At 42.4% G+C, this 26,969-nt stretch overlaps 1 protein-coding gene across 2 annotated transcripts in view; it reads right to left on the reverse strand.

Annotated features, from left to right (window-relative positions):
- Nucleotides 1–2,140: 2,140 nt before the first annotated feature.
- SRRM4 (serine/arginine repetitive matrix 4) overlaps nt 2,141–26,969 on the reverse strand; it is a 248,649-nt gene continuing 223,820 nt past the window's right edge. For both annotated transcript variants that reach the window (XM_069214474.1, XM_069214473.1), the window contains 4 exons: nt 12,982–13,194; nt 11,505–11,615; nt 10,053–10,196; nt 2,141–7,052 (listed from right to left, as the gene is read on the reverse strand). In XM_069214474.1, coding sequence (XP_069070575.1) covers nt 6,800–7,052; nt 10,053–10,196; nt 11,505–11,615; nt 12,982–13,194 — 721 coding nt within the window. In that variant the 3' untranslated portion in view covers nt 2,141–6,799. The remainder of the gene's footprint in view (nt 7,053–10,052; nt 10,197–11,504; nt 11,616–12,981; nt 13,195–26,969) is intronic.

A 26,969-nucleotide genomic window follows, 5' to 3' on the forward strand; every position in this document is an offset into this window, starting at 1 on the left:
TCCCAGAAATTCACAAACCACAAAGACAATTTAGACTACTCACCAACAACAGAACAAATGAAACGTACATTATATGCTCAGATTGTTTGACATTTTATTTGGCCATAACTTTAGTTTACCAGACACGTGCCTTAAAATTTCAGCTGTACAGTTTCGTTATGCAAAGATAAAAAGGTCATTTTTTATGACTACCCTATATCTTTATTGGCTCGCTGTTTGCCAGAACTTTATATTCTGATTGTCTGCCATGGCATTGATATCAAACGTACGTCACAAGTGATGGTGACAGCCGGCACCATTTACTCACGCACACCGACTCTAGGAAGCACCACATTCATTACAATGGGTGAAAACTGTAATTTCTGCAACCAAATATTAGGATTCATTTTACTCCCCTAGACACAGAAGCAATCGCAGGAACTACAGACATTAGATTCACCCTCTGTACAGCATTTCAGTAAATACAATAAATAAATACAATCTGTAATCATATGGCTACGTGAACCTCTTTTTCGGTTTCCAGCTCATTATACAGTATGTACAATATGCAGGAGGAAAATCCCATGCTGAAGGTATATTAGGACTAGAGCCGGGTGGGTTTCTCTTTACTGAACATTAAATAAACAGACACAATTTACAATTTAAATATACGAAAAACAAAAAATAAACCCTGAGGACTTATAATAATTTACACACAACGTTTTACATGTTCACATATCATAAACAAAATGTTTACAATTGAGTTTGATCGTGGTGCAATCAAATATCGGAATGTTTTATACCGTTGGTGTCAAATGACCCACTGCGGGATTGCTCGAATGGAGTAGCTGAGCGGCGGCTGCACAATGACTGAAAGTTGTCTGGAGACGCAAGCAGTGAAACTGGCCTCGGGGCTCACCATTGTGATGCAGGAGTAAATATAACATTAGTGACCACAGGGATGTGCTGCCATTTCAGCTATTGTGAAGCAGATAGGACATTGGGCCTGCCAGCTTGATCCACTTGACACCAAATTTTATAAAGTATGTTCTTGATTTGGGCCAATAATTGTTTAAACATTCTATCTTCCTTGTGGAGAAAAGCTTTGAGAGAAATTGAACCTTCTATGATGTGGTGTACTGCATTGTTATTAAATGCTTGTGGTGTTTGGATTTTTCCTTCCGGAGAGGTTGGATTTCTTTAAATTGTTATGATCGTCACTGAGTGCTATCAGCTGTGAAATACCCAGGAGAAACAAAGTTGGAGTAAAGTTTATTTTAAAGTTAAGTATTTGTGAGTTTGAGAAGTACACATAGAGTTTCGGAGATGCAGCTTGCTGAAGGGAGGACCAGCAGTCCCAGGTGAAGAAAAGGTCAGTAGGTCAGCAAAACAAAGGGGCTGGACCTTCCAGGGAATGGAGGAAATGATCCAAGACCAGGGAAGTCCGCTCAGATTCGGGGATGAGGCGTTATAGCCAAGTTGATTTGAACAGAGGGTGGGGAGGAGGAATAGCTGTGCTGATCTCTCAGTTTTAATATTTAGGAATGCATTTAGATCATAAGATGACCCGGACCAAGAATGTGTGTTTGTTAGTCCTACCTTGACTCAGGTATAAAGACACCTCATAAAAGGCAGCCAGGTTCATCTCATATTTGCTGTCGACAGACAGACCATGGATTATTCTCATCTGTAGTGCCACGCAGCTATGATACAACTCTGATATCCGTATCTGCTTGTGTCTGTTGTTCTCAGGGAGTACTTTCTAAACTAACATGTTGATGTTCCCTACGTCATCCACTAGGTCTATCTAGGCCCATGTGCTACTTGCGGTACTTTTGCCACCTATTTGTCTTTTTCCTCTCTCTGATGACCGTATTGACATATTTAAAATAAAAATAAGAGGACGGCATCCAAAGACACAATAAAAACAGTAGTGTTACAGTAGTGATTTAGTTACATTTGGGTTGTCATGCAGTGGCTGGCCTCCATTGCAGGATAAGTGCCACATCCCTGAACAAGGTTGCTGCTATGGCACTTGAAAGTTGCATTGTGATTCAAATGTATCAGGACTTTCAATGTTTTCAATGTTTGAAGCCACATGGGTTATACAGAAGGGTTTCCTGTGTGCAAATAAATATTTCAGAAATCAACATTATGTTTTAGTCCACTTTTATTGCTTTTGATCTTCATCATATGTCAGCACAAATATAATTTACCTCCTTTAAACGGTACCATCAGTATGTGTTCCCCTAGAGGAGTCCAGCCTAATTAGGTAAAAAAAAGTCCATGCTTCTAATCGATACTGCGAGAAGTAGTTTGGTTTCTACAAAGTTTGCTCGATTGGAGCACATTACAACTTTGTGAATTCAACAGCCAGAACACATTAACAGAACAATAACATATTTCATAAAAATAAAATAAATAAATAACATTCAACAGTGCATTCCGCTCATTTTTACGATGGCAGACCAATAAATACACTTAAATATAAAATAAATAGCTAGCTTTGATCAGTGCATGTTGGCCCTGACTGTTGGGCTGCATGGAGTCCCTGTGGGGTCATGGTTTGCTAAGCCTAGCCTAATGCCTTACTCACCAAGACCACCTCAACACAGAATCTCAAGTGAAGTAACATTGTAATTATCGCTATTATTTTGCATTATTTACACGGGCCTTTATCTGCCCTTACTTCATTTACAGTACGAAGATCAGAAGTATGGGTAATGTGCAAAAGAACCTTCAGACATGACCATGTTTTTGCAACACCTCCTTTCTTCCTGTCTTAAGAAAGGTCTCAGCACGACTCACTCCACTTTCAACCTTCCTTCGGTGTTCTGTTCTTTTATAGCAGTCTTCCCTCACTGCCCAGTGATATGTCCCGTCGCCTGAATAACTGTGGTCTGTCACTGCACTCTTGGACATGCTGAATGTGTGAGAGATGCAACAGTATGGTGGGAGCAGTGAAACTCTTTGCTGCACTGATATGTACTATGTACAGTACATCTGATGATGGTAATGAGCCTCATTCTGAGGCTGAGGCTGGGGCATGTTAGGACTAATTTTGCCGTAGGATTAGAAGAGTGTGAGTTCCTGTTACCCATCCTTGTCCAGCTCAACATTTCTAAACCCGCAGTTCTTTCGGTTCGGATCCTGAGAAGGGCCAGTGGCAGGGTTTATGATGGGCTCACAGTGGGAAGTTTGACATTGTTGAAACCCCTCAATAGCCATTGATGGTACTCATCGTGGACACACTGTTCTACTATACAGGGGATCGGATTGGTTAATATGATTAATTTAATAGCCACTGTAAAAAGAAATGAAGCAAAATAGAACCTCCCTCTAATATGTAATTTGATATAGCCGTTATTAGAACCCTGGTGCAGACTAGCACCACCTAGGTATTTTATGTTATACAGTGGATAGTGTTCCAGTGCCTCCATATTGATGGAATTTAGAAAAACCGTACCACACGAAATCGCTTATCTCTTATACAGGAATGTGGCTTGTCTCTACTACCCACGCAGTATAAACATTGAGATGCCATCAGTATTTGTGAAAAGTGAGTGACTGACATTAATTGCAACACGTTTACATAATTTCAGCTTCCACTGAAATGCATCTTCCCCAGTGACTTAGTGAATGAATGATGGTTGTATGACAGAATATCAAGGATAGATGTTGGTCTATAGCGATATTGATTGCAGAATGTCGACCACCAGCAAATTGTCAAGGTTAATATAGGTAACTGTAGGTGTAAAATTCTTAACTCCAAATCTACTTTCCTCCAGATAAATAGATGAGGATTTAAGAATAGAAAATCTACCTTTACCTAGTCTATTGAGGGTAAGTAGATTTGGAATCAAGATATAATGGGTAAGTGTAGATTTACTATTCTTAACTACACAATTGCTTACTGTGAGGAACAAAACTTAAAGGTCAATTAAAGTGGAGTTAAGAATAGTAAATGTGCAATTAAATATATACTTACCTTGATGATATAGTAGTAGTTGAATTTTCTGCAGCCATTATTCTTGTAGATCACTATCAGAAACTCAATATTCTGCTAGTACACTATGAGTGAAACCTGCTTAAAGTATATGTTCTTGGTGGTGATAGCAAAGGATGAAACTTCTTGTGGCTCAATGTTGTCACACAGGCAATTAATTAGTGCTGTTTTATGGGTGAGGGCTTCTTTAAGTGAGTCTGACCTTACAGTGCAGGGCATTTGCGTGGTTGTACAATATCAGCAACTGGTATGGCTACATTTAAAGATGTAAACATCAGATACACTAACATTGTCTGGAACTTACAAAACACCGTTGCTATTCTTGACAGGTGTCCACCAACCACTGATTCCAAACATTATTCCAAACACAGATATTGATGCTAAGACCATCAGGTCGCTCAAGTGGTTCAGATTTTGGATTTGTTCTAAATTCAAAATGTCTCTGTATTCTCATATGTCATTGTTAAGTGTAAACTTTCAGAAAGAACAAAGTATTGAAGACACCCTAGAGTATGACGCCAATGGATTGTTTCCATCTCCTTAATCTAAAGCCCTGAATCCAAGATGGATGTATGGCGTAGATCTTTGCAAGTGGACAACTGCCTAAAATGCTTCGAGATCATAATGTAGGAAGTATTGTGGCTTCTTCTTGAAGAAACCACTGCACATTGAAGAAGTGGCTAAGTTAACATTTTATCTGTCTCACCTCACAAGGGGACATCACATGGCTATTTGTATTACCACATGGCGTGACCCATGACCAATGATGTTTCTATTGGAATAGGTGTGGTAATAGCAGTAGGAAATCCCTCTACGTTAATACAGGATTTACAGTCTTGTACACAAGAGCATCTGTGTGGGATTTATTGGTCAAGCAAGTTCACAAAGCAAGAAATCCTTGTTTCTTTATTAGTTCTCCATATTTACCAAGTGCTTTGGCCTGTTGGCACATATTAACCAACACATAATAATTAGTCGCTATTTTCATTATCATAGTCAGGTTGTCATTTCCAAATCTGGCAATTTTCTGGTGTTATGGAAATAGTACTGATTTGATGGATTGCCACATAAGGTACTGAACTTTTTAACATGTCTTGTGTAAACAGAGATTTTGGGCCTCATTACGACCCTGGTGGTCTTAAGATCGTCAGAGTCGGTGTAGCGGTTGGACGCCACCAATGTGGATGTCGGACCACATCATTACTACCTCAGCGGTAGCATCACAGTCAGACCACAAGCGGTGCAGGCGGTCCTAATCCCCCAGGGCAGCGCATCCTGGGGATTGCAAGTCCCTTCTCCACCAGCGGTTTTCATGGAGGTTGCACTGCCCTGAAACGGCTGCCAGAGATGGGGTGCAGGGGCCCCAAAGCGCTTGCCTTGGGCAGTGCAGGGGCCCCCCGGCTGGCCCCATCGTGATATTCACTGTCTGCTTTGCTGGTGCACCCTATGCACTACACCATTGCCACCGGCTCTATTACTAGCTGGTGTCAATGCTGTAGGCCGCTGGTCCAGCGGGAAACTCATAGTGGGGCCTGTGGGGAGGCGGCCGCACTGGCAGCAACCTGCCCGTCGGGACTTCTGCAGATGGCTGTTTCTGTCATAATGACCCCCACAATGTGATAAGCATATTCAAGGATTTCTGCTTTCTGTCTTATAAACAAAGTTCCATACCCACTAATTTTGATTGACAAAATCAGATATTTCAGGGTCAATGTGCACCAATTGCTCAAAATACATTTAAATAAGCATAACATTCGTAATAAAAAAGCCACTAATAGTTGTGCTTTGTGTAATTGCTTAAAGACTCAATAAACCACTGATGCTTTTCTATAAAAGTATTTGGGTGTGAGGAAGGCCATTCAAAGTCCCTCAGGATTTGTGGATGGTAATAACACCTTGGGAAATTACAGGTAATGCAGGGCTTGGTGTTTCAGCAGGGGCAAATTACTACCATATCATGTATGGATGGAGTCTGAAGGGAATGGTAAAAATTCATGTTTTGCCCTTTACTGAGTGCAATGTTCGGAATTTTGCAGTTTCACTTGCTCAATTTGAACAGGTACAGATATCCAGGCCTGTGTGTACTTTGCATCCAAGTCATATTCCTAATTCAGGCACAAACTCCTGCTTGGTCCCCACTCATGATCTAAGTTCGGTGAAATTTCTGTGCACATACAAATGGAATTGTGGTCACCTGGACATCAGGCCGAAGGTTCTGTCTGAAAAGCACCTAGAGCTGGGTTGACGTTGCTGCCCTAGTTAACCTAACATGTTTTTCGAGGAACAGACCTGTCAGGAAACCTCCCAAGTCATCCACAACGAGGAATCCCTCCTCAGAAGTGAGAAGTGTGGAAATGCAAGAGCCACTGTTCCTCTGGGTTCACAAAAACCTGCCTTTTTGTCCTTCCTCTTTTAGGTCCCAAATATGTATGAGGAGAGCTCACTGTACAGAATTTGTATCTTGTGAGATGAGGGTAACCTTCGGTATACTGACTTGCTGTTGTTTGCTGACATTATGAGGTAGGAGGGGCCTGTCGACTCTTTAGTGTGTAATTGCAGCAGACAAGCCCATCACCACTTCCTTCCCTATGTGCCTCTCTTCCCACCCCTTGTTCTCACACCAGGAGTTGCACAGTGACATAGCACAAGCTTGAGATTCCACAGACACCTGCACTTGGGCCCGAGAAAAAAGGAGAAATCTATGCCAAAGGGGGTGCTTAAAAATAACCTACACACACAGGCACACAAATGCGCCCACGAAAACCTGTGCACACGCGCATGGAAAGGTGCCTTCGACAGCAGGTTTGGGTTGATCTAACCCCTCCTGTTGTGGTAGCTTCCATCCGTGTCATAGCTTCTGCTGCGGCTGCTTCGGTCGCTCCACCCCCTGCTCCTACTCCGGCTCCTGCTGCTTGCACTGCTGGCGCTGCTCCAGCTCCGGCTACTCCTGGAGCTGGCCCGACTGCGGGAGCGACCCCATCGGTCGTGACTGGATGCGTAGCTGCTATCACTGCTAGAGGATGAGGAGGGGCTTGGTCGGTAATATGGAATGGGACGCTTCCGTGCACTGTGGTGAGAGAGAATGGGACAAAGAAGACATGGTTACGTTAACATGTAACAGAAAGGTGAACATGTTGAGACACACTGAGATGTTTCACAAGTAATATCTAGATATAATCATGGCTACGTTCATTTACAGTTCAGTCAGAAAGGAGTGTACACTGTGAAAACAGCTCCTGTAATTTGAAGCTTGGAAACTCTGTATGTGTTCCTTTCACGTAGTTCTTGTTCTTTGCCACTCCTGATTAAGGACCTGAGGTACTAGGAGAAAGGTCTCAAAAATCACTGCTAAATTGTACATCAACTTTTTGCAACCTGTCTCTGATTTTTGGTACACATTTACTAATAGGTTATGTCACAAAATGTCCTGTTGCACGGGGTAACTGAATGCCCTTCCTAATGAATATGAATATGTTTGGATACAAACACAGTGAGTGTGGTCTCTCAAGGCACAGCTGATCGTCATCCCTGTGTTAGCATTCTCAAATAAGGATTTTTTTGTTCAGTAAAGGAACTAGTGCTGCTTTAAAAAATGTTTTTAAAAAGCAGGATATGTTCCTTAAAAGAACTAGTGGTGCTTTAAAAAACTCTGGGGGTTATTCTAACTTTGGAGGAGGTGTTAATCCGTCCCAAAAGTGACGGAAAAGTGACGGATTTACCACCAGCCGTATTACGAGTCCATTATATCCTATGGAACTCGTAATACGGCTGGTGGTATATCCGTCACTTTACCATCACTTTTGGGACGGATTAACACTCCTCCAAAGTTAGAATAACCCCCTCTGTCTTGTGGGAGCAGGCAGTGGTCTTCTGGACTAAAGACCTGGCCCCTACCCCCAAGATCACCTGACTCAAATCCCAAGGGGAAAGCTGTTGAATGAAAAAACTTCCTCTTTACAAATGGGTTACAGCCTCCTTTGAGGAGTCAGTAGCTGCTTACTAATGGCTTCCAACCACAATTGTGGTCGCAAGCCATTGGTACATTGCGTTCTGAATTGCAGTTAGGAGGGACTCCCCTTTCATGGCCTCTCCTAATTGCAATACACCCCTTACGAGTTTTACCTGGAGGCAGCGGATTGGATGAAAAATCCATTTTGTGAGCAGGAAATCCTTTTCTGACTTGCAAAATGGTTTTACTACGTCGTAATGATTTTGCGGTGGCAGATTCTATGACTTTGAGAATCATAAGATTTACAAGCACAAAATGGCTTTGTACATTAGGTCCTAAATTATGAATATGTGGATCAAAGTCATTTGTTGTCAGGTCTTAGAAAGGAAAATCTATTGCTCTGTTGCCAATGTTTTGTAAGTCAAATCTAGAATTCATAATGATACCTTTTAAGAAATCCATAGTGAATATTTACTCTTAAAGGAAAAAATATATTATTACTGTTTTTTGTCCAATATAGTACTGCACAATTTCCTCCAAATGTAGATGTTTTGATCCACAGTGAGAGTTCACTGCAATTTTAGCCTTGATAGGCAAACATTATGTTTAGATCGTGGCATCGTGTGATTTGTGTTTCTTTTTTGTCATGAAAATGACTCACTAATAGCCTTTGGCCAGCTATGTTTTTGAGTCTTGGATGTGAGCAAAAAAGTTTTAGTTTACCTATAGCTCTTGGCAGGGAATTCGTTTGAAATTGCAGGCCATATGTCACTATTGGCAGTAGTCTAGAAGACAAGCCCTCCTTGCTTTCATTTCACTTATGTTGCCTTGTGAATGCCAAGCGCCACATTTAAGGGTCTCCATGTTCATTGTAAATGAGCTATGGCTCGACATGTTGCTTGTCAGAGCAATGTCCCATTTAAGGAGATGTCAGCGCAGCCCTAATAGTTTCACCATATGCATTCAAGAAGCATTACTTTTTTCTGCTGTTTTAAAAGAAGCCCCTCAATTTTGCTACGGTATCCCCGAACAGTCAGATTTACTATACTGTAGTACCTGTAACTCCAGAGGTGGACAATGCAGGTCCCCTCATCAATGAGGAGTAATTTGACCTTTATGGACTGTTTGTTCATAAAGAGCGTCTGATTTGTCCATCAGGTCTCTTGAGTTCAAACTCTTCATATCATTTGAAAAATCATCCGTTTCCCAGGTTATTCTTGGACTTCTAGGTTAGTTCTTCTGTTGTTTAGTCTCCATCAATTTTCTCTTCTCCACAGTCACAATACAGTCCTCAATACTAGTGGTGCGAAAATCTGCCCCTCAAAGTCAACATTGGATTAATTTGCTTTCCATTTTTACAGGGCCTGAAAACTCATTTAAGCTTCATACCTTCCCTCTATGGTTGGAGAAGGCAGAGCTTTTTTTTATTTCCCCTAACGTAGCCAAAAGTAAGCCCTGGATTCAACAAAGAAGTTTAACAATCTGATTAAATATCATTATATCCTATCATGTCCTTCTAAAAGGCCTAGTAGTTTTACATAGAAAGAGAAGATAGTGATTAGTGTTCTACTTCTGTTAGGCCAACAGCTAACTACTGCAAAAATGTAACCTTGCTGTGCTTTCCTCTTCAATAGTGCCTTATCAGTCTAGTAGCTTCACATTTCTCAAGCAACCAGTATTGAACTGGGGCATAAAATAGGCCGGGCACAAAATAAATAGTGGCCGCAAACTAAAACAAAAAGTGGCCTCATTAACAAAAACGTGTACCTCTTTGATGACTCGTGGTAGCTAGGACTTTTTGACACATCTTTTTGATGGTCTTTCAAAGATGTGGTAACACATGTTACTGGACGATAAAAAAGCAATAGACTCAAATCTGCAATCTCAACTTCACTTCAGCTACATGAAGAAACTCCGCAGGTGCGTCCAGCTGATACTTCCCTTTTGAAATATCTAGCTCATTGGTCCTATTTAGGAGTGTTGCTCTTTTATCCTTCACACTGCTGAGCTTCCCCTCTGAGTGCCTGACTCTTTCTGAGGGGCCATGCCAGCTTGACTCCAGGACAAGATGCCCATTCTGCAGTTGGCTCACTTGTTCTGTTCCTAGCTCGGACTCACCTGGTGATTCTTCGAGCTTCCAGATGGCTTGGGGAATCTCTTCTCCGCTTCCTCATGGGTGAGTAGGACCTTCGTCTTTTCTTCTGCCGGTCCTTCTTGGAATCTTTGTCACTGGAGCCATACCTGCGCTCTCTGTCACGGTCCCTGAGTAATGAAAGCAAAGGAAATGGTCCAATAGCTGTGGATGATTTGTCTTTTGACAAGCAAGGCCCATATTGTATCATTGTTTTACATTAGATGTACCAGAGGATGACCATGTGCCTATTGGCCCTATCCATTCTCCTCATCTTACTTCAGCTGAGCTTTGTGATGTACAAGGACTGCCAACCGAAACACTCACTGCATTCGCCAGTTGCTCTGCCGAGCAGATCCCACCAAGTCTCTCCCCTACCCACAATAACCTTAAAGGTGGTAGACTGGTGGGCACACAATCCAAGATCCTTTTAGCATAGCATACGATGCGTTATACATAGAATTTTAGATGTGTTAGATAAAAACACTGCAGTCCTTAATGACAGATAGTAGCAAGGGTCAGAGATATGGCACCAAGTGACCAACTATACCCTGTGTCATTAAGGCAATCAATTAGATCTTGCCTCATGGAATGCATCTACCACAAGGAACAGGTGCCACATCCTCCAAACTCAGAGCTTGCCTGCTAGATATACAGACTACTGAAGCACCGAGTTTACGGTGTCGAAGCTTTGGCTGGGTTTGCAGGCTGGAAAGCTTTGACCAGCCAAAGAAAACAAATGACTCCTTTGGAGCAGAGTCATGGAGGTTTTGGTTTTTAACGATTTGAGAGTTGGCCATAGAAAAACAAAAAACTGTGCTGAGTGAGATGAAACAAAATCGGTGCCCGCTCTGCAAAGTACACTGCACTAGCAGCTTCACTGAAGGCTTTAGATATGCCAGCTAGCATGCGGGGAAATGTAACTATATAGGGCAATCTTCTGCCAGGGGAGAGGAGGCATGGTGGACCAAAAGGCAATCCACCAAGTGTTACATTTGGCCTTAAACTCCATTGAGGTGGCATACCAGACATGTAGATAACTCTGCATAAGAATTAATGGCAGCTGTAAAAGACCTATTTATTGCCCCGAAATGCATATTAGCATGAAGGTCAAGAAGTCATCTTTGCTAAGCATTCAGGGTTTGACGGTCTGTCTAACTCAAATTATTTTTTAGAGCTGTAGTTGCTAAAATGCCACAAGCAAGATAGTGCATAAAAGCATTTTAAATGTCATCAAAACTTCAGATGCTAAATTGCAATTCAGAGCGAGATTCACAGAGTTTAGAAATAATGTGTTTATATAGCTGTAAACCCTGCTGTGCATGATGACAGCTCTGACCGTCAGCTAGCCCTAGGTCGGCAGGTAGTCAACTACATTACACTAGAAATTCCAGTTTTGTTTTCTTCCCGTTTTTATTAAGGTAGTAACCATAACGTACCTGCTGGGGCTGTAGCGAGAGTAGCTGGGGCTCCGGCGGGGCCGTGAGCTGGCGCTGCCGCAACTTCTCCTGCTGGAACTGTGTGAGTAGCTGCGAGATCTTGAGTAGGATCTGGAGGGAGGAACAAGTTCATGTGAACACCATTTTCTTGTGTGGGACCTTCATATTTTTTTTAAACAATTTCTTAATGATTTTTGTTTTTCAAAAGCATGTACACAATTTAAGGACAAACGATTACATATATCAGTTACGATATCAGCAACCACATCGTGATCATGGGTCCATTTTTAGAACATAGAAACAAATCAAAACATTAAGGCATAATAGTTGCATTCTCGTAACAGTGAATACTTTGGTTATTCGTATTGGTCTTCCTGCTGTAGCCCTGTTACCTTTATTTTGATTCTGTACACTAGGGTTGGGAGGCGTGTTGATTGGCTGGGTTTAATATCTAAAGTAGTGCTCATTTAAGTGAAAGGTAAGAGGAGTTAGATTAATGTGCGTGAAAGGAAGGGAGTGGTAGAGACGGAAGAGTAAGGGAGTCAATGGAGCGAGGTGGTGTGTCGTGTGGTTAAAAGTGAGTGTGAACAGTGACTACTCAGGGAGCTCTTCTTTAAATACATGCAAATGTTGAGTATTACCTCCCACTCTGCAGCTATGGGAACCCTACGCAACCCTCACAACCCCTCTTGCCTGAGTGCCACAGCCTCTGCCTTGCCCCATTGTAGCGTTGCCACACACAAGTGTTACAACCCTGGGAGTGTACGGGCCTTCCAGTGCATGACAATCATTCTGCGAGCTATCAGCAGAGCTGTGTGGACACCTTAATATGTCCGTGTCAAAGGGCAAATGCAAGCCTTGTCTAGGGGAAGCCAGACACACAATTACAAGGAGATTATTTTGATTTAAATCACAGTTTACAGATCAACGCCAGTGATCTCTGATAGTCCAGGTTTGTGAACTATTCTACAATGCAGCTTTTAGAAATGAGTTCTAAAATTAAAACAGTTTTAATATGAGGATAAGATAATGTACAATGTAGACACACGAAGGCACTAGAGCAATAATGAGTACAGATTTTCTGATATACGGTCACTGTTCACCTGCTTTTGGGGGGGGACATTTTGACTTGTAAGACTAGTCTATAAAAAGCCTGATTGGACTGCATGTATTAGGCAGGTCATTAGGAGAAGACTTAAAATCATCAGTGGCCCCAACCCTCAAGAGGCCATTTTGATTTTGCCAAGACATATTCACATGTGAAAGGCAATTGTGGGCTGAGTTGGAAAGACCTTTAATGCACTGGTAGAGTAACAGGGCTTTGCTCCTGATAACAGAATTAGAGATAATTTGAGACACACTGATGGTGGTTCAGTTCTTTGTATTTGCATTAAAATGATATTATTAACAAATTCTAAGAGAATGCCCATTACAGAACATGGGGATTTTCAGCAGGAATCCTGCTGCCTGAACTCACCTTTTCCTTGAAGAGCAGGATCTGCTACGTGACCATCTTGCTGAAGAAGACCTATGACGTGTAGAGCGTGAGGAGCTGCGTGAAGAGGACTTCCTTGAGCTGGCATATGAGTGGCTTTTGGACTGTGATCTCTGAGACAAGCTGCGGGTGTGTGAGTAGGCCTGGGTCCGCTGCTTCTCCTCCAAGCATCCGAGGCATGGGGACAGGACTCCACTGCAAAGGGATAGTTTCATCTTTGTGAATTCACAATTTAGCACAGGAAGAGGTGCAAGAGGCCAGCATTGAGACAAATTCCTATAAGTACTTGGGTTTTAATAGTAAGCTCAGGAATAATGAAAACAATTATAAGAGCGGTCATGCCCACGGCAATTTTGACATGGTCCATTAAACGTTGTCCTTATATTTATGTGTGGATTTTGTTCCTGTATCTTAGAGCTCAAGTTCAGTTTTATAGGGAGGGCAATGAGGATTTCAACTTTTTACTGTGACACATGAATTACCAAAATCTGTGTGAATATTGATAAATATTTCACTGAGGAATCATCGGCCCACCTAATTTCAAAATTATTGTTTAAGTCAAAAGAAATAGTAATGCAGCTTTCATTCTCAAGCTAACCACAACTAATGGCCAGAGGTATTATTTGATGCAGCACAATGAGGAATGGCAACTTGCAGTGCTGTGTCAAAAGGAGAGAGCAGGAATGCACAATATTTATTAACATATGGCGCATTTCTGTCCTCTTTGAGCTGGTGCACTCAGTGGAGCCTATCGCTAATGTAGGCACACTTTAATCATGGTGCAAGGTTGCCTACATTGCAGGCAGGATTGTTTTTGTGCAGGAGTGGACACCTTCCTGCACAAAAACAATCCTTAGAGGTGTTTTCCTCTTTCTACGTGTGCTGTAGAATGCAGCAAACTTAGAAAGAGGAAAATATTCAGGAGAAATCAAGATATTTCTTTTTTGTTGCACCTCTATCACAAAGATGTAGCATTTTGATGCATTCTCAGGTTTGCCTGTCTTGGTATATCTGGGAATGCACCAAAATACATGGTTGAATGCAAGGGAACACTTACTCTCCACCCATGTAACACCTTCCTGCCACACAGTAACCCAAGTCAGTGGCTTGCACTGCCTTGTATTACTCCAGATTTACCACTCAATGCAAGGCTGTTCCAGGTTGCGTGGCTTGGTAAATATGACATAAAGATTTTGCTGGCATTACATTACTTTGCATGACACAAGGTCAACCCAATCCTTTGATAAATCTGGGCCCGAGTTGTTAAGCTATTTTTTACTTGTACCATACATTGGCCTTAATGGACTGCGACAAGTGCATAGATGAGCCCAGGCCTTAGGAAGAGGCAACATGCCCTAGTTGAAATTAGACTGTTGGACAGTGCTTAATTTGTAAATACAAATGTGCAGGTGCCAAAGCTCTCCTCTGAAACATGCGGCTGCTGCAATTAAACTTGCGAGCACAGAATACTGAGGCAGCGTAATCCCAAAGCCATCCTGGGCCTCTTAATCCATTTACAGCCACTCCCTGCCCCTTCAGCTCACTCTTGCAACTTTATGCTTTCTCCCTTTGTGACGCTTTTTCGTTTTTCTCTTCCTCCTTCTTTCCCATATGTGAATTGTGCTCACAGTATATTATTGAGACAGAAAAATAAGTGCCAGCCTTCAAAAAGAAGTGCTGATACCCAGCACCAGAAACCACCAACACAAATTAAGTACTGCTGTTGGACAAGTGCATGGTTTAGCCAAGCCACAACATTTTTTATCACAGTCACGTCGAAACCCCACTTGACCAGCTGTAAGTCGTTTCTACTCATCTACCTGGAAGCAGTTGCCTTTTCTGGACATATTAAATTTATTGATTAAAGGATGCCCCGTACATTCTGGAAAAAATATATTTATATCTGTTGGGGTCTCATGGTTTATTCCAGTGTGGTTTCACTTTTTTACCATTAGGTGCTTACAGTCTAAAGTCTAAAAAACAATATTGTGCAATTGAATAGACAATTTCCAAGCAGCCCACCATAGCATATGGCAGAGTGCCATGTGTTTAAATCTATTTTCTTTAACCCCCATTTAAAATATATATATAACGTTGATGCTGAGGGGTCAGTAATTAATGGACCAAGAAGCTAAACTCACTCAATGACATACACTGTATGCACACAGACCTATCTGTAGGCTCCTTAAAGTAGACTCTGAAGCCAAGAGGACACAGTAAGGCCATCCTTTCTAGAACTAATACATATCTTTATGTATGTGAATAATAACAGCATAATTAGCTTGAAATCCGTTTACCACAGATATAACAAAAATAGGTTTGGCAACTCCAAATATGGGAGGGGGAGTATGAAGATTAGTTGTAGCTTTTAATGGGAAAATGACAAACTTTATATTGTCAAATGGCCGTCTAAGACTGAAACATTCAAACATGGGAACACAACAACCAAAGGATAATACAATAGTTAACTCAAGGAAAGCATAGCAACAAGTCTTTGTTACCATGCCCGGGGCCTTGATAGCAGATGATAGGGTGTAATAGCTGTTATAAGAAAGTCAGTGAGTTACCGGTCTCTTGTGTCGCAGTCACCATTTCTCTCTTTCTATTCCTGACCCTGTTTCTTGCTTTACTAGCTCATTCTCTCTCCTGCTAATTTTTCTAATTTTTCTCATATTCTCTATCATTTTCTATCCTTGTCCTAATCGCTCTATTTTTTTGTTCTCTGTTCTGTATCATTCCTTTCATCTCCTTCCTGCTCTTTCCCTATTTAGACCTCAAAGAAAATCCCTAAAAATGTCGCTGGGCAGGATGGGCTTGAACGTTTTACTAAAGTACTTATTGCAATGCGAGACCCTTAGAAATCATGGCCCTCATTCTGACCCTGGCGGTCTTTGACCGCCAGGGCGGAGGACCGCGGGAGCACCGCCGACAAGCCGGCGGTGCTTCAATGGGGATTCCGACCGCGGCGGTAAAGCCGCGGTCGGACCGGCACCACTGGCGGGGTCCCGCCAGTGTACCGCGGCCCCATTGAATCCTCCGCGGCGGCGCAGCTTGCTGCACCGCCGCGGGGATTCTGACCCCCCCTACCGCCATCCAGATCCCGGCGGTCGGACCGCCGAGATCCGGATGGCGGTAGGGGGGGTCGCGGGGCCCCTGGGGGCCCCTGCAGTGCCCATGCCACTGGCATGGGCATTGCAGGGGCCCCCGTAAGAGGGCCCCTAAATGTATTTCACTGTCTGCTGCGCAGACAGTGAAATACGCGACGGGTGCAACTGCACCCGTCGCACAGCTTCCACTCCGCCGGCTCGATTCCGAGCCGGCTTCATCGTGGAAGCCTCTTTCCCGCTGGGCTGGCTGGCGGTCTGAAGGAGACCGCCCGCCAGCCCAGCGGGAAAGTCAGAATTACCGCCGCGGTCTTTCGACCGCGGAACGGTAACCTGACGGCGGGACTTTGGCGGGCGGCCTCCGCCGCCCGCCAAGGTCAGAATGAGGGCCCATGTCTCCTGGTTCGGATCTGAATCCTTTGAAGTCCCTGGGCTCTGACTAGTCATTCAAGAAACATCTTGCAAACGTCCTCCACAGCCATCAATACACTATATAAATGCAGTTAGTGTGCATCTGGAGTATCCACAATTACACATGAATTTGGAAAAGACAAGACTAATAAGCATTGGCAAAACCAATAAATCTAGTCTTTAAGTTGGGTAAGAGTTGGGTGCGCTTGTTTGAGTTTATCCTGCTATCCTATAGCATGGAGATGATGAAGCAACAACTTGGACTAAAGCGATATGAGGGCTGGGGTAATGAGGCCCTTGCTCACAGATCTTATAAACATTTGCCTCAAAGACGAGTGCTATGCAAAGGAGTCAGATGATGTTTGCATTGCAAGTGGTGATCTTAAAGGATACACATAGCAAAATCATTCAGGGTAGATAACTTTTGAGAACGGGACAGTGCTTTTATTTCTTCTTTCATAAAAGGCCTTTGTACACATCTTTACTTTGTGAACAAACAAGCCACAAATCCAACAACATTTATCAAGAAAGCAGAGTAAAGCGGGTGAATGCACAAAGGTGATTAGTGAGTAGTACAGTGCCCTTACGGTAGTCTCAAGGATCCACAAAAATGCACTTGCGAAATTAAAAAAAGTACTAAGCAAAGTAAATATGTCACTTATTCTGTCTCATCTACAAACTACATTTTATGCCACACCTTTGGCTAACAAATTGATTATTTAAAACCCACAAAGTACCTTGAGATTGATGGGGACCTAATTCAAGCAGTGGCAAACCATGAAAACACATGAAAGCTAGTGACTGAAAGGAGCTCGCTAAATGGCCACCGTCTCTCCGTAATTCATTTTGTACTATTTGAAGAATTTGAGATCTAGCTAACGCTGTAGTGAGATCTAAAAATTGCAGCACGTTTTGCTTTTTTGGATGTAGTCTGTTCTTCTGTCCACGTTGCAGTCTGAGCACTATCTCTATCTTTCTTTCCATTTACAACTCTCAATCTAGGTCTGCCCATCCATCCGTCTCGATCTAGTACTAAAAACTGCCTGGGTGTGCAAAATTAGCATAATTTGTTTTTACATATTTATGTGATGTTCTGCAAAAATTAAACAAGATTTCCAAAAAGGCAAAATCAGAAACATGGATCTGTGTGTCTATTTTTCACGTGAGGATGCATTTCTTGTAGTAAAAACTAGTGTAAAGACCACAAGTGCTGTGAATAACAGACACATTCTTGTTGTTCACGTTTTTCCCGTACATTCGCACTAAAGTTTTACTGAGTGGAATTTTAATGTAATGTTGTGAATTTTGCGAATTTCATGTAATAAGCATAATGTGAAATTTGTGAAATTGTGCAAGATTATGCTAGCATAACAGAGATTTTGCCAGGGTCTAGAAAACAAAAATACCATATAGCTATATGATATATAAATATAGAAAGTGCCTGCAGTTATAATCACCATATTGCTTGTTGAAATTTACTTGTATAAACAGCCTGAAAAAATATCCCAGTCGGTCACTATGGAGCGCATGGCTATCCAACGGACCTCCCAGCGCTAATTGTCAATTGATAAGAAGTCATATTACTCAACAAGCATTTGCGATCCAATGGGTCAAGCTATCAGCGTTGTAAACTCCTAACCAGACTTTTCTTGCCACATAAACTGAAAAGTAAAACTGTTTCACACAAGCGAGCAGACGGCTACCATGAGCGCAAACCAAACAGAAGTTCTCTTGCGGTGATACGTATCGGCAAAAGTGCAATTATCAATGTAACCGCAAAAGTGCACTTACCCATGTAACCGCCAACAGTGCAATTATCCATGTAACTAGCAAAACTGCAATTATCCATGTAACAAGGTCAAAATCATGCAAAGCGCTCGACTTCTGCCCAGCGAGATTGCACTGCCTACGAAATAAAGAGGAAAAATAGTGCAGAAACCATACGGAAAACATGGAGCCTCATATGTTTTCAGTAGTTGGCCGGTGCGCTCGAGGCGGGCTAAACACCGGAAGAGACATGACGTATGCATGCCTTCCACTAATGAAATCAACGAATTTTAAAAGGCAAGCGGATGAACCAACCAAATGGATGGGCTTGACATGGGCGTGGTTAAAAGCCCACAAAGCGATTACACCAGGGATGGAGCGCTTTGCACTCAACCCTAAAATAAAAGGTAGGTCTTCAGTAGTTTCCTAAAATTGAGTTCCTCCTTTCTGAGTGATAATGGCAGAGCTTTCCAGCAAACGGGCACCCACCGCTCCTTGCTTTTGTGACCACAGGAAATGAAAAGCCTCCAGTCAGCAGATCGTAAAAGTCTTCCGGGGTTGAAAGTGCTTACCAGCCGCTGTAGCAGTTGTGGGCCCTTGTTGTGCATTGCCCAATGGGCTATGCAGAGAGCTTTGAATTGTATTCTTTTGGATAGTGGCATAATATTTCAACTGAGCAAATCCGAGACGCATACTTTATACAAAGTGTTACGTTTTGACATTCTCTTCCATCTTTACTTTCTATACATAAGTGCTAACAGTGTGAAAAACTGCAAAAGTACAAAAATGATTATTGCTATATACTAACGGTGCAATTTTAAAGTTGAAAGTGGTAAAAAGTTAGCAGCCGATAAGTTGACCATCAATAGTGATATGTCCTCTTAAAGGTGGTAAATAGTTTTATACAGACAGTATGAGACTACACCTCTCTTTTCCTCAGCATTTATTTTACCTTGGATGATTGTCTAGAATGGCTGCAGTGTTCAGTGTGGATTTCGCATCCCTTACGGAGGGAATTGTCACTAGACAGTGAGGAATAGGAAATGTGTTTACACTTTAACCTGGTTGGAGGGGGTGGGGAGCATCAGAAACTCAAAAAACTACCAGCTGGAACTTCTTGTGATGCTGCATGACATAATTTTTTCTCCAAAGAAATAAATAAGTGAATTTGATGGAGATTTGATGGAGTCCTCAGATATTTGAGAAACATGATATAAGAAGTTGGGGCCATATGTACAAACTCATTTTCCCATAGACACTGAATTGGTAAAATCCTTGATACATCTGGCCCTTGCTTCTCTAGAGCTGTGGCTACCCTTTTGAGTGATATGTACAAGCTATCTAGAGCTCTAATTTCTTACCGCCTTCTATGTAACAACTCCATTAACAGTCATGCTTAACTTGTGCTTGTCCTTTAAGGTGTGGAGCACCAAGACTTATTTTTGCGGGACGGTACTATTTTTTATGCCCCAAGTATTTACTGCTAGCAAAAGACACTTATCGGAAAAACTGAGAAGGAGGAAAAGGAAAAAGCCTCACAAAGGGGAAAAATAGAAAGCTGCAAGAGTGAGCTGAAGGGGCAGGGAGTGGCTTTAAATAGATTGAGGAGGCCCAAGACGGCTTCAGGTTTACGGTGCCTCAGAATTCAGTGTTCACACATTTAATTGCAGCAGCCACGTGTTTAAGAGAAGGGCTTTGGGTTCCGGCACGTTTTTTTATTAACAAATTAAGCACTGATTAACAGTACAATTAACATTCAGCAGGGGGTCTTCACTAGTGTGTATAGAAACAGGACTAGGGGACGTTTATCCAGCTTGATGGGAATTTATTGTATCCATTCTACCATTTAAGAGTTTTGCTTTCTTTCTGCCTAGAAATCAGACATTAGCTGAAGTAACATGCCATGTATTTTTAAAGAGTGGTCTACTGCTGTCATTACTCAAGGAAAGAACAAGTGAGCCACTGATAAACACTGCAAAGGAACAAGATGCACATGCAGAAGGAGATGCCTGCAAGAGTTATAGAAAATGTGGAGGTCCAATTATGGGCGGCCTGGGATAAGATACAGAAGCAAGGCCTTTTAGGTCAGACAGAAAAGGACAGCCAATCAGAGTCACAGAAAAACTGCATCCTGTGTAATTTAAGCAGCCAAGTTGTAGGAATATGTTGCCTTGCAACTGCTTAGTTGTATGGTTCCTGCCTGCTCAGTTCGTTCAGCCTAGTTGGTATTTCCCTGCACCTTTGTTTTGTTCTTTCTTCATCTCATGTTTCCTTTTCCTGTGCTTCCATATTTCCTCAGTAGGTGAGTTTACAACTTGCTCTAAATCCAAATATTGCAATTTGACACAACCATCACTTCTCAACATCTCCTGGTGCTCCCGATCTCAGGGAAGGTTTCTGAGTACTTCCTGGTGGTGTTACCTGCAATCACTTATAGAGCATGCAGTAAAATACAAAGGGGTGGGATTGTATCATTTCTTAGATACTCACATGAGTTTTATTGCCTAATGTTACTCCTTTCTTGTCATTGTCAGACTAGCTGTACCAGTGGCGAGTATGGTTTCTATAAAGATACCTGTAGGAGTGAAAGTGAGCAAGAGACATATATCCGTCCAACTGCTGTGAGAAGAGCCGTCCACACCAATGTTTACCCTGTCCTCACTATCCTCATTTTTCCCTTTCTAAGAACCAGTAGATTGGAGATGATCTATTCCTCTCTCTTCTCATACAGATCTCACTTGAGAGTAGTGGGATTGTATCATAGTCTGTTTCCTTCTCATGGCTCTGTTGTGCCAAAGGCAGAGACCTAGAATCAAGTGAGGGAACTGATGAAAAGATGCCTTTCAGACTGTTTGTTTCCTCTTCCTTGGGGCCAAGGCTCACTGACACTCCATGGATAAAAGAAAGAATTCTGTGACCTAATCTCTTATTAAGAGCTGGCAGTGTCATGCCTAACAGTGGGGTGGTCAGATGCCCCTGAGCTCTGTGGTGACTGAACAATAATGACACTTTCCTACAATGATTTGAGTTCACAATAAAGCAAAAGGTTTGATCATAATAGCTTCACAATAGAGTTTCCTAGGAGGAAATGGAATATCCTGTTTAAACCATCTGCTTGATTCTACATGGTTTGAGCTCTGGTTAACTTTGCTGCTTTTCTAAAGAACTGCCAGATAGTTTTCATTGATCCAATATCAAGTCTTCCTTTATTTTCTTCTTATTTTATGTTCCAGTGTATAGTGTAATATTATGCCTTTTCCCTGTTATTTTATTCATAATCACACTCCCTTAATGAGCTATAAAGCATGAAACAAATGTTAGCACATGTTCAGTTTGCAATAATGATTAACTAACAGCTTCTTGGCAATGGTTCCTTTCTGTTGCTTTTATGAGCTGTTTTTTAACTCGTAGATTGGACTTATGTTGAACAAAAATATGTTTTCAATATGAAGTCACCATGATTCTTAGTAAACTGGAAAGATTCATTGCACTTTTTGGTTTTCCTGTGATAAAATCAAATATGCAATTCACAGTATATTTTGTCTACAACATTGGGTATTCTCCAAGTGCATTGCATGCTATCTCATATAACCAAGGCTACACAATAATTGTGCATGGAAATAAACTTTCAAGGGCAGATCATTCATTGTATTTTCAGTGATTTCTCAGAGACTGTAATGGAATAAATTATATCTTACTTGAAAATATCCTAAATAAACAACTGGTACGAATTGTGCAATATGTGTTCATTTAGTTCTAGCAGAGAAAACTAGGCACTTCATTGCACCTGCCGTCTCTATGGTAGTTGGTGTCTAAACTCTACTAAGCTTCAATCATCATTATTCTAACAGTTTATATGCTCAATGTTAGACCAGGCATCCTTGGCGTGGTCTCCCCTATCTTTTTTGCCTCTGTTTCCCATGTTTTGACTGTGTGCTGGACTCTGTTTTTGCTGTTTTTGGTACTCTGGGCACTTTACCGCTGCTGACCAGTGCTAAAGTGCAAGTGCTCCTGTGTAAAATGTAGGTGTAATTGGCTTTTCCATGACTGGCACATTTGATTTACTAGTAAGTCCCTAGTAAAGTCCACAAGAGGTGCCCAGGGCCTGTAAAGCAAATGCTACTGGTGGGCCTGCAGCACTGGTTGTTCCACCCACATTAATAGCCCTGTAAACATGGCTCAGACCTGCCGATGCAGTGTCTGTGTGTGCAGTTTCAAACTGCCATTTTGATTTGGCAAGTGTACCCACTTGCCAGGCCTAAACCGTCACTTATTATACATGTAAAGCATCCCTAAGGTAGGCACTATGCAGCCCCATTGGCAGGGTGCGGTGTATGTTAAAGTTGGGACATGTACTGATGTGTTTTACATGTTCTAACAGTGAAAAACTGCTAAATTCAGTTTTCACTTTTGCAAGGTGTATCTCTCTCATAGGTTAACATGGGGGCTGTCTTTAAATATCGTTAAAGTGCAGTTTCCCTTTGAGAGCTGATAGAAATGTGGAGTTTGGGATCTCTGAACTCACAATTTAAAAATACATCTTTTAGTGGAGTTGGTCTTTAGATTGTTAGTTTTAAAATGCCACTTTTAGAAAGTAGACATTTTCTTGCTTAACCCATTCTGTGAATCTGCCTGTTTGTGGATTCCCTGTCTGGGTCAGTCTGACAGTTGGGCAGTTTGTGAATCTCCTCTAGACAGTGACTGAAAGGGAGCTGGGGTGTAGCCTGCATATCTTGATGAGCCATCTGAGCTAGAGTAGAGGGAGGAGTGGTCACTTACACCTAAATGGGCTGTGCCTGCCCTCACAAAATGCAGTCTCCAACACCCTGGTGTGTGTCTGGGGCCTGGCCTGGGCAAGGCAGGATCCTATAAACAACTGAGACTCGCCTTTGAAGTTTGCCTATTTCAAAGGCAGAAAGGGGTATAACTATTGGACCCAAAACCCCAGACTTTAGATCACTTCTGGAACGAAGAGGAACCTCTGCCAAGGAGAAGAGCCGAAGAGCTGAGGAGAAGTGCTGCTCCTGCCTGTGACTGTGGTTTGTTGGGCTATCCTGCAGTTGATACTTCTGCCTGTGTAAGGGGACAAAGACTGGACTTTGTTGTGCATTCCGGCTTGAGAAGAATCTCTGAGGGCTCGGACTGAGCTTGCCTCCTGTTTTGAATCTCAGGGCCATCAAAGACTTCCTCTTCCAGCACTTGGACTCTCTCCGGAGACTCCTGCCCTGCCAATTGGTGCCCTATCCAGTCCCTGGGCCCTTGAAAGGTGAAGTTGGCAGAACAAGAGCTGAAATCCACACACAGAACGCCAAGCGGGGAAATGTTCGACACACCATCTGCAACGTGGCCGATAAACAACGCCACAACTGCTTCATAGCTAGAATCAACACTCCGGCTACTGATAATGATGCAAATCCTACACAGCACCGTTTTCTAACACCATGTGACTCGATTTCTCACGGATCGTCCCTGGGCTTCAAAGTCATCGTGAATGGCGCGGATCCAAGGTGTCCTACCCGGAAATCGCATGGTTCTTTTGTGAGGAGAAAAACGACGCAAGGTGTCACTTGCGAGTAATAAATTCCATTGTTTTCTATAGAGTAAGACTATTATTCTTTTAAAAATTCCTATCTTGACTTGTGTACGTTGGATTGCTGTCGTTTTATTCTTCTTTGATTTAGATAAATATTGCCTATTTTTCTAAACTAGTGTGGTGTCCATTTTGTAGTGTTTTCACTGTATTACTGTGTGTGTTGGTACAAAAACATTGCTTCTGGGTTAAGCCTTTCTGCTTGTGCCAAGCTACCAAGGGGGTGAGTGGAGGTTAACCAGGTGTGTTTCTCCTTTACCCTGACTAGAGTGAGGGTCCTTGCTTGGACAGGTGGTAACCTGACTGCCAACCAAAGACCCAATTTCTAACAGTCATGTGTCCAAAATGTGGTTCATAGTTGCAGCTCCATGTGTATTACTTCTTTACACTGGCTGATTATATAAGCCAAGGTCACCTACAACGTCCACTGTTTATCAAAGGCATAACAGCAATGTCCCCCAAATAACTTTGAAACAGGAGTCAACCAAGGCATATTACCTTCCTCAGTTGTTCTCCTAGAACCATTCCTAGAACACTCAGACTGATTTATTTTTGTTCAGGTCCCTAAACTCAGGAACTGTTTTACCATTATCTTAAAGTTACCTACAACTCACTTTCTTTAAAAGGTTCATACAGATCTTTTTTCTTGCTGACTGAACTAGACAGGGCAGGAACACAACCATGTTAGTTCGATTTATGAAGTCACCCGCTATTCATTCCTCCCATAATGCTGTTTCACTTTGTTCATCAGATTTCCCATGTTTTGTGTGCTATAATCAGGGATAAATAAAGACTGTGTTTAAAGAAAATTACATTATACAAGAGTAGCTTTCTATGACCTCCAGGCTATCATCCACAATCTGATAGGCAGCAATAGAGATTTAATTACGGTTTGGACTAAATATTCTCTCACACTCTTTTACATCTGAAAACTAGTTACACATTACCTTATATTGAGATGCTCCCTGTCAGTTATGAAAGGTGATGTTCTATGAATGGCTTAATATTTAGATACTGTTCCAATTAGTGTGAAATTCATTTTGTGAAAACATCTTCAGTTTTCAAAATTATCAGTCATGTTTTTCATGGTTTTCTGATACTGCGCTGCCCCTTCCACCCTGCTCAAAGTTAACAAGTGTATTTAGTTTAACAATTCAGAGCACATCTCTATTACACAAGCCAAACTGATATTAAGTACTGTTTTTTACAGATAATGCATACCCTTGTCTATCTAACATCTGAGAAAGTGAGTTTTAATTGTGTGCAAGATGTGTCTACCATAACATTTGAGTTCACCCTGCTGAATAAGCTAATGTACAAGTAGCCATAATTATTTTTATTGAACAAAGGATGCTCTATAATACCACTATCTTACCTCCTATCCCTTTGTAAAAATGCCCATCTCCATATAATACATTTATAAATATGAAGGGGTGGGAGGAACTCACGGAGTTTTACTCTGTGGAACTCTGCAGAATTACATAAAAACTCAGCAAGATTCTGCAGAGTTCTGCCCTCTCCTACATACTTAGATTCAGCTCCAGATAATGACATCCTGCTGCATAACAAGATGCACAACTCATCCCAATACTCTAAATACACAAACAGAAGGCACAACGTAAGAGTATTAGAGAGTGTTTTTAAAGTCACAGGACACAACTTTGCTGGGTCAACCAGATTGTGAAAGTGGAACGGGGTATACTAAAGGGGTAGGGGGTATACCTCTGGACAATGGCAAGGATGACCTTACCTGTCTACCTTGCCATTGACCAGAGGTAAAGTCTTCAAGAAAAGAAGCTGACCTGGGCACACTAGGATACCACCACTCCCTGCCAAGGAAGCTGAACCACCTATTCCTGAAATGCCTTTGGCGATGATGGACAGCTGTAAACTGACCAACAGGTGCCCCCTGAGGCGTCTGGCATCTGCAATCTGATTTGCCACTGATTGTATGAGTGAGGGCACAACTTAGAGGTTGAGCAGAACTTAAAGGTATCTGATGTGGCATATGCTGAGACACCGGCATACTGGCAAAATAGTGAGGAACACTCTGCGCCTTGTTGTGTGCAATGGGAGGCTGGGCCATGACAGGTGCGGTGCTGGTACCCACAGAAGCTATTGAGCGGACCTGGCTGACAGCGGCTGAGGCGGCGAATGGGGCTGACACCTGGGATTTACTGGTTACTCAATCCTTGAACCACCGGTTCCTAGCATTGAGCCTGGGGTTTTGTGGGAATGGGGACATTCCACGCTGCCATGAGTCCTTTTTGAGGAGGGACCTGTGGTCCCATCGGCACCCCTGGGTTAGAGCAGCTGCAGGAGAGGTGTAGCTGAAGTGAGGCCAACCTAGCTACACTACGGTTAATCACTGCTTATGCTTGCTGCCCCATGGAGGGCAGATTTAAGTGCTGACCCACAGCCACAATATGACTGCTCTGCAATGCAGTTGGGAAGATTTACGGATGGAACCAAGCTGTGACTGAGAGGCGTTGAAGAGGGGAGATTTACTTGCGAGGCTAGGCTCTGACTGCTAGGCACTGACTTGGACATCATCATGGGTGCATGTGTAGTAGTCAGAGGAGAAGCGATGGATTGAGCTTGTGCACCTGTGTATTGCATGTGTGCTGGCAGATTGTGCCTGGGAACTGCTAAATCTGGCTGCCCTGATGTTACAGAGGTCTGCAGTTTCTGGGGATGCTGCAAGTAATTACCCACATTCCCTGTAAAAGTAGTCTGAGATGCCCGCTTGGCATGACCCTGAGAGATGTGAGTGGACAGAATCTGCTGCTGGGCTGCATAGTGGGGCAGAGTCCGCATGGGCTGTGGATAGGGCGCTATTGGTGCACAAAGGGGATCAGTTCCCATACTTCGATCAGTCAAAGGTTGTTATATCATTGATTTGTTCCTTTACATTTTATGTGTATACTTAAATATGTCTTATGTCATTTGTATTGTACTGAGTGACCTGTGTTCCGGTCCCTTAGACAGATGGGTCACTGGCTGACTGGCTTCTTGATCTGAGGCAGGTACTGTGCCATCCTCTAATAAACATCTTATTTACCTGGACTAAAGTGTGGTTCCTGATTTCATCTCTGACT

Source organism: Pleurodeles waltl, chromosome 11, assembly GCF_031143425.1.
Source record: "Pleurodeles waltl isolate 20211129_DDA chromosome 11, aPleWal1.hap1.20221129, whole genome shotgun sequence".
Classification (NCBI taxonomy): domain Eukaryota; kingdom Metazoa; phylum Chordata; class Amphibia; order Caudata; family Salamandridae; genus Pleurodeles; species Pleurodeles waltl.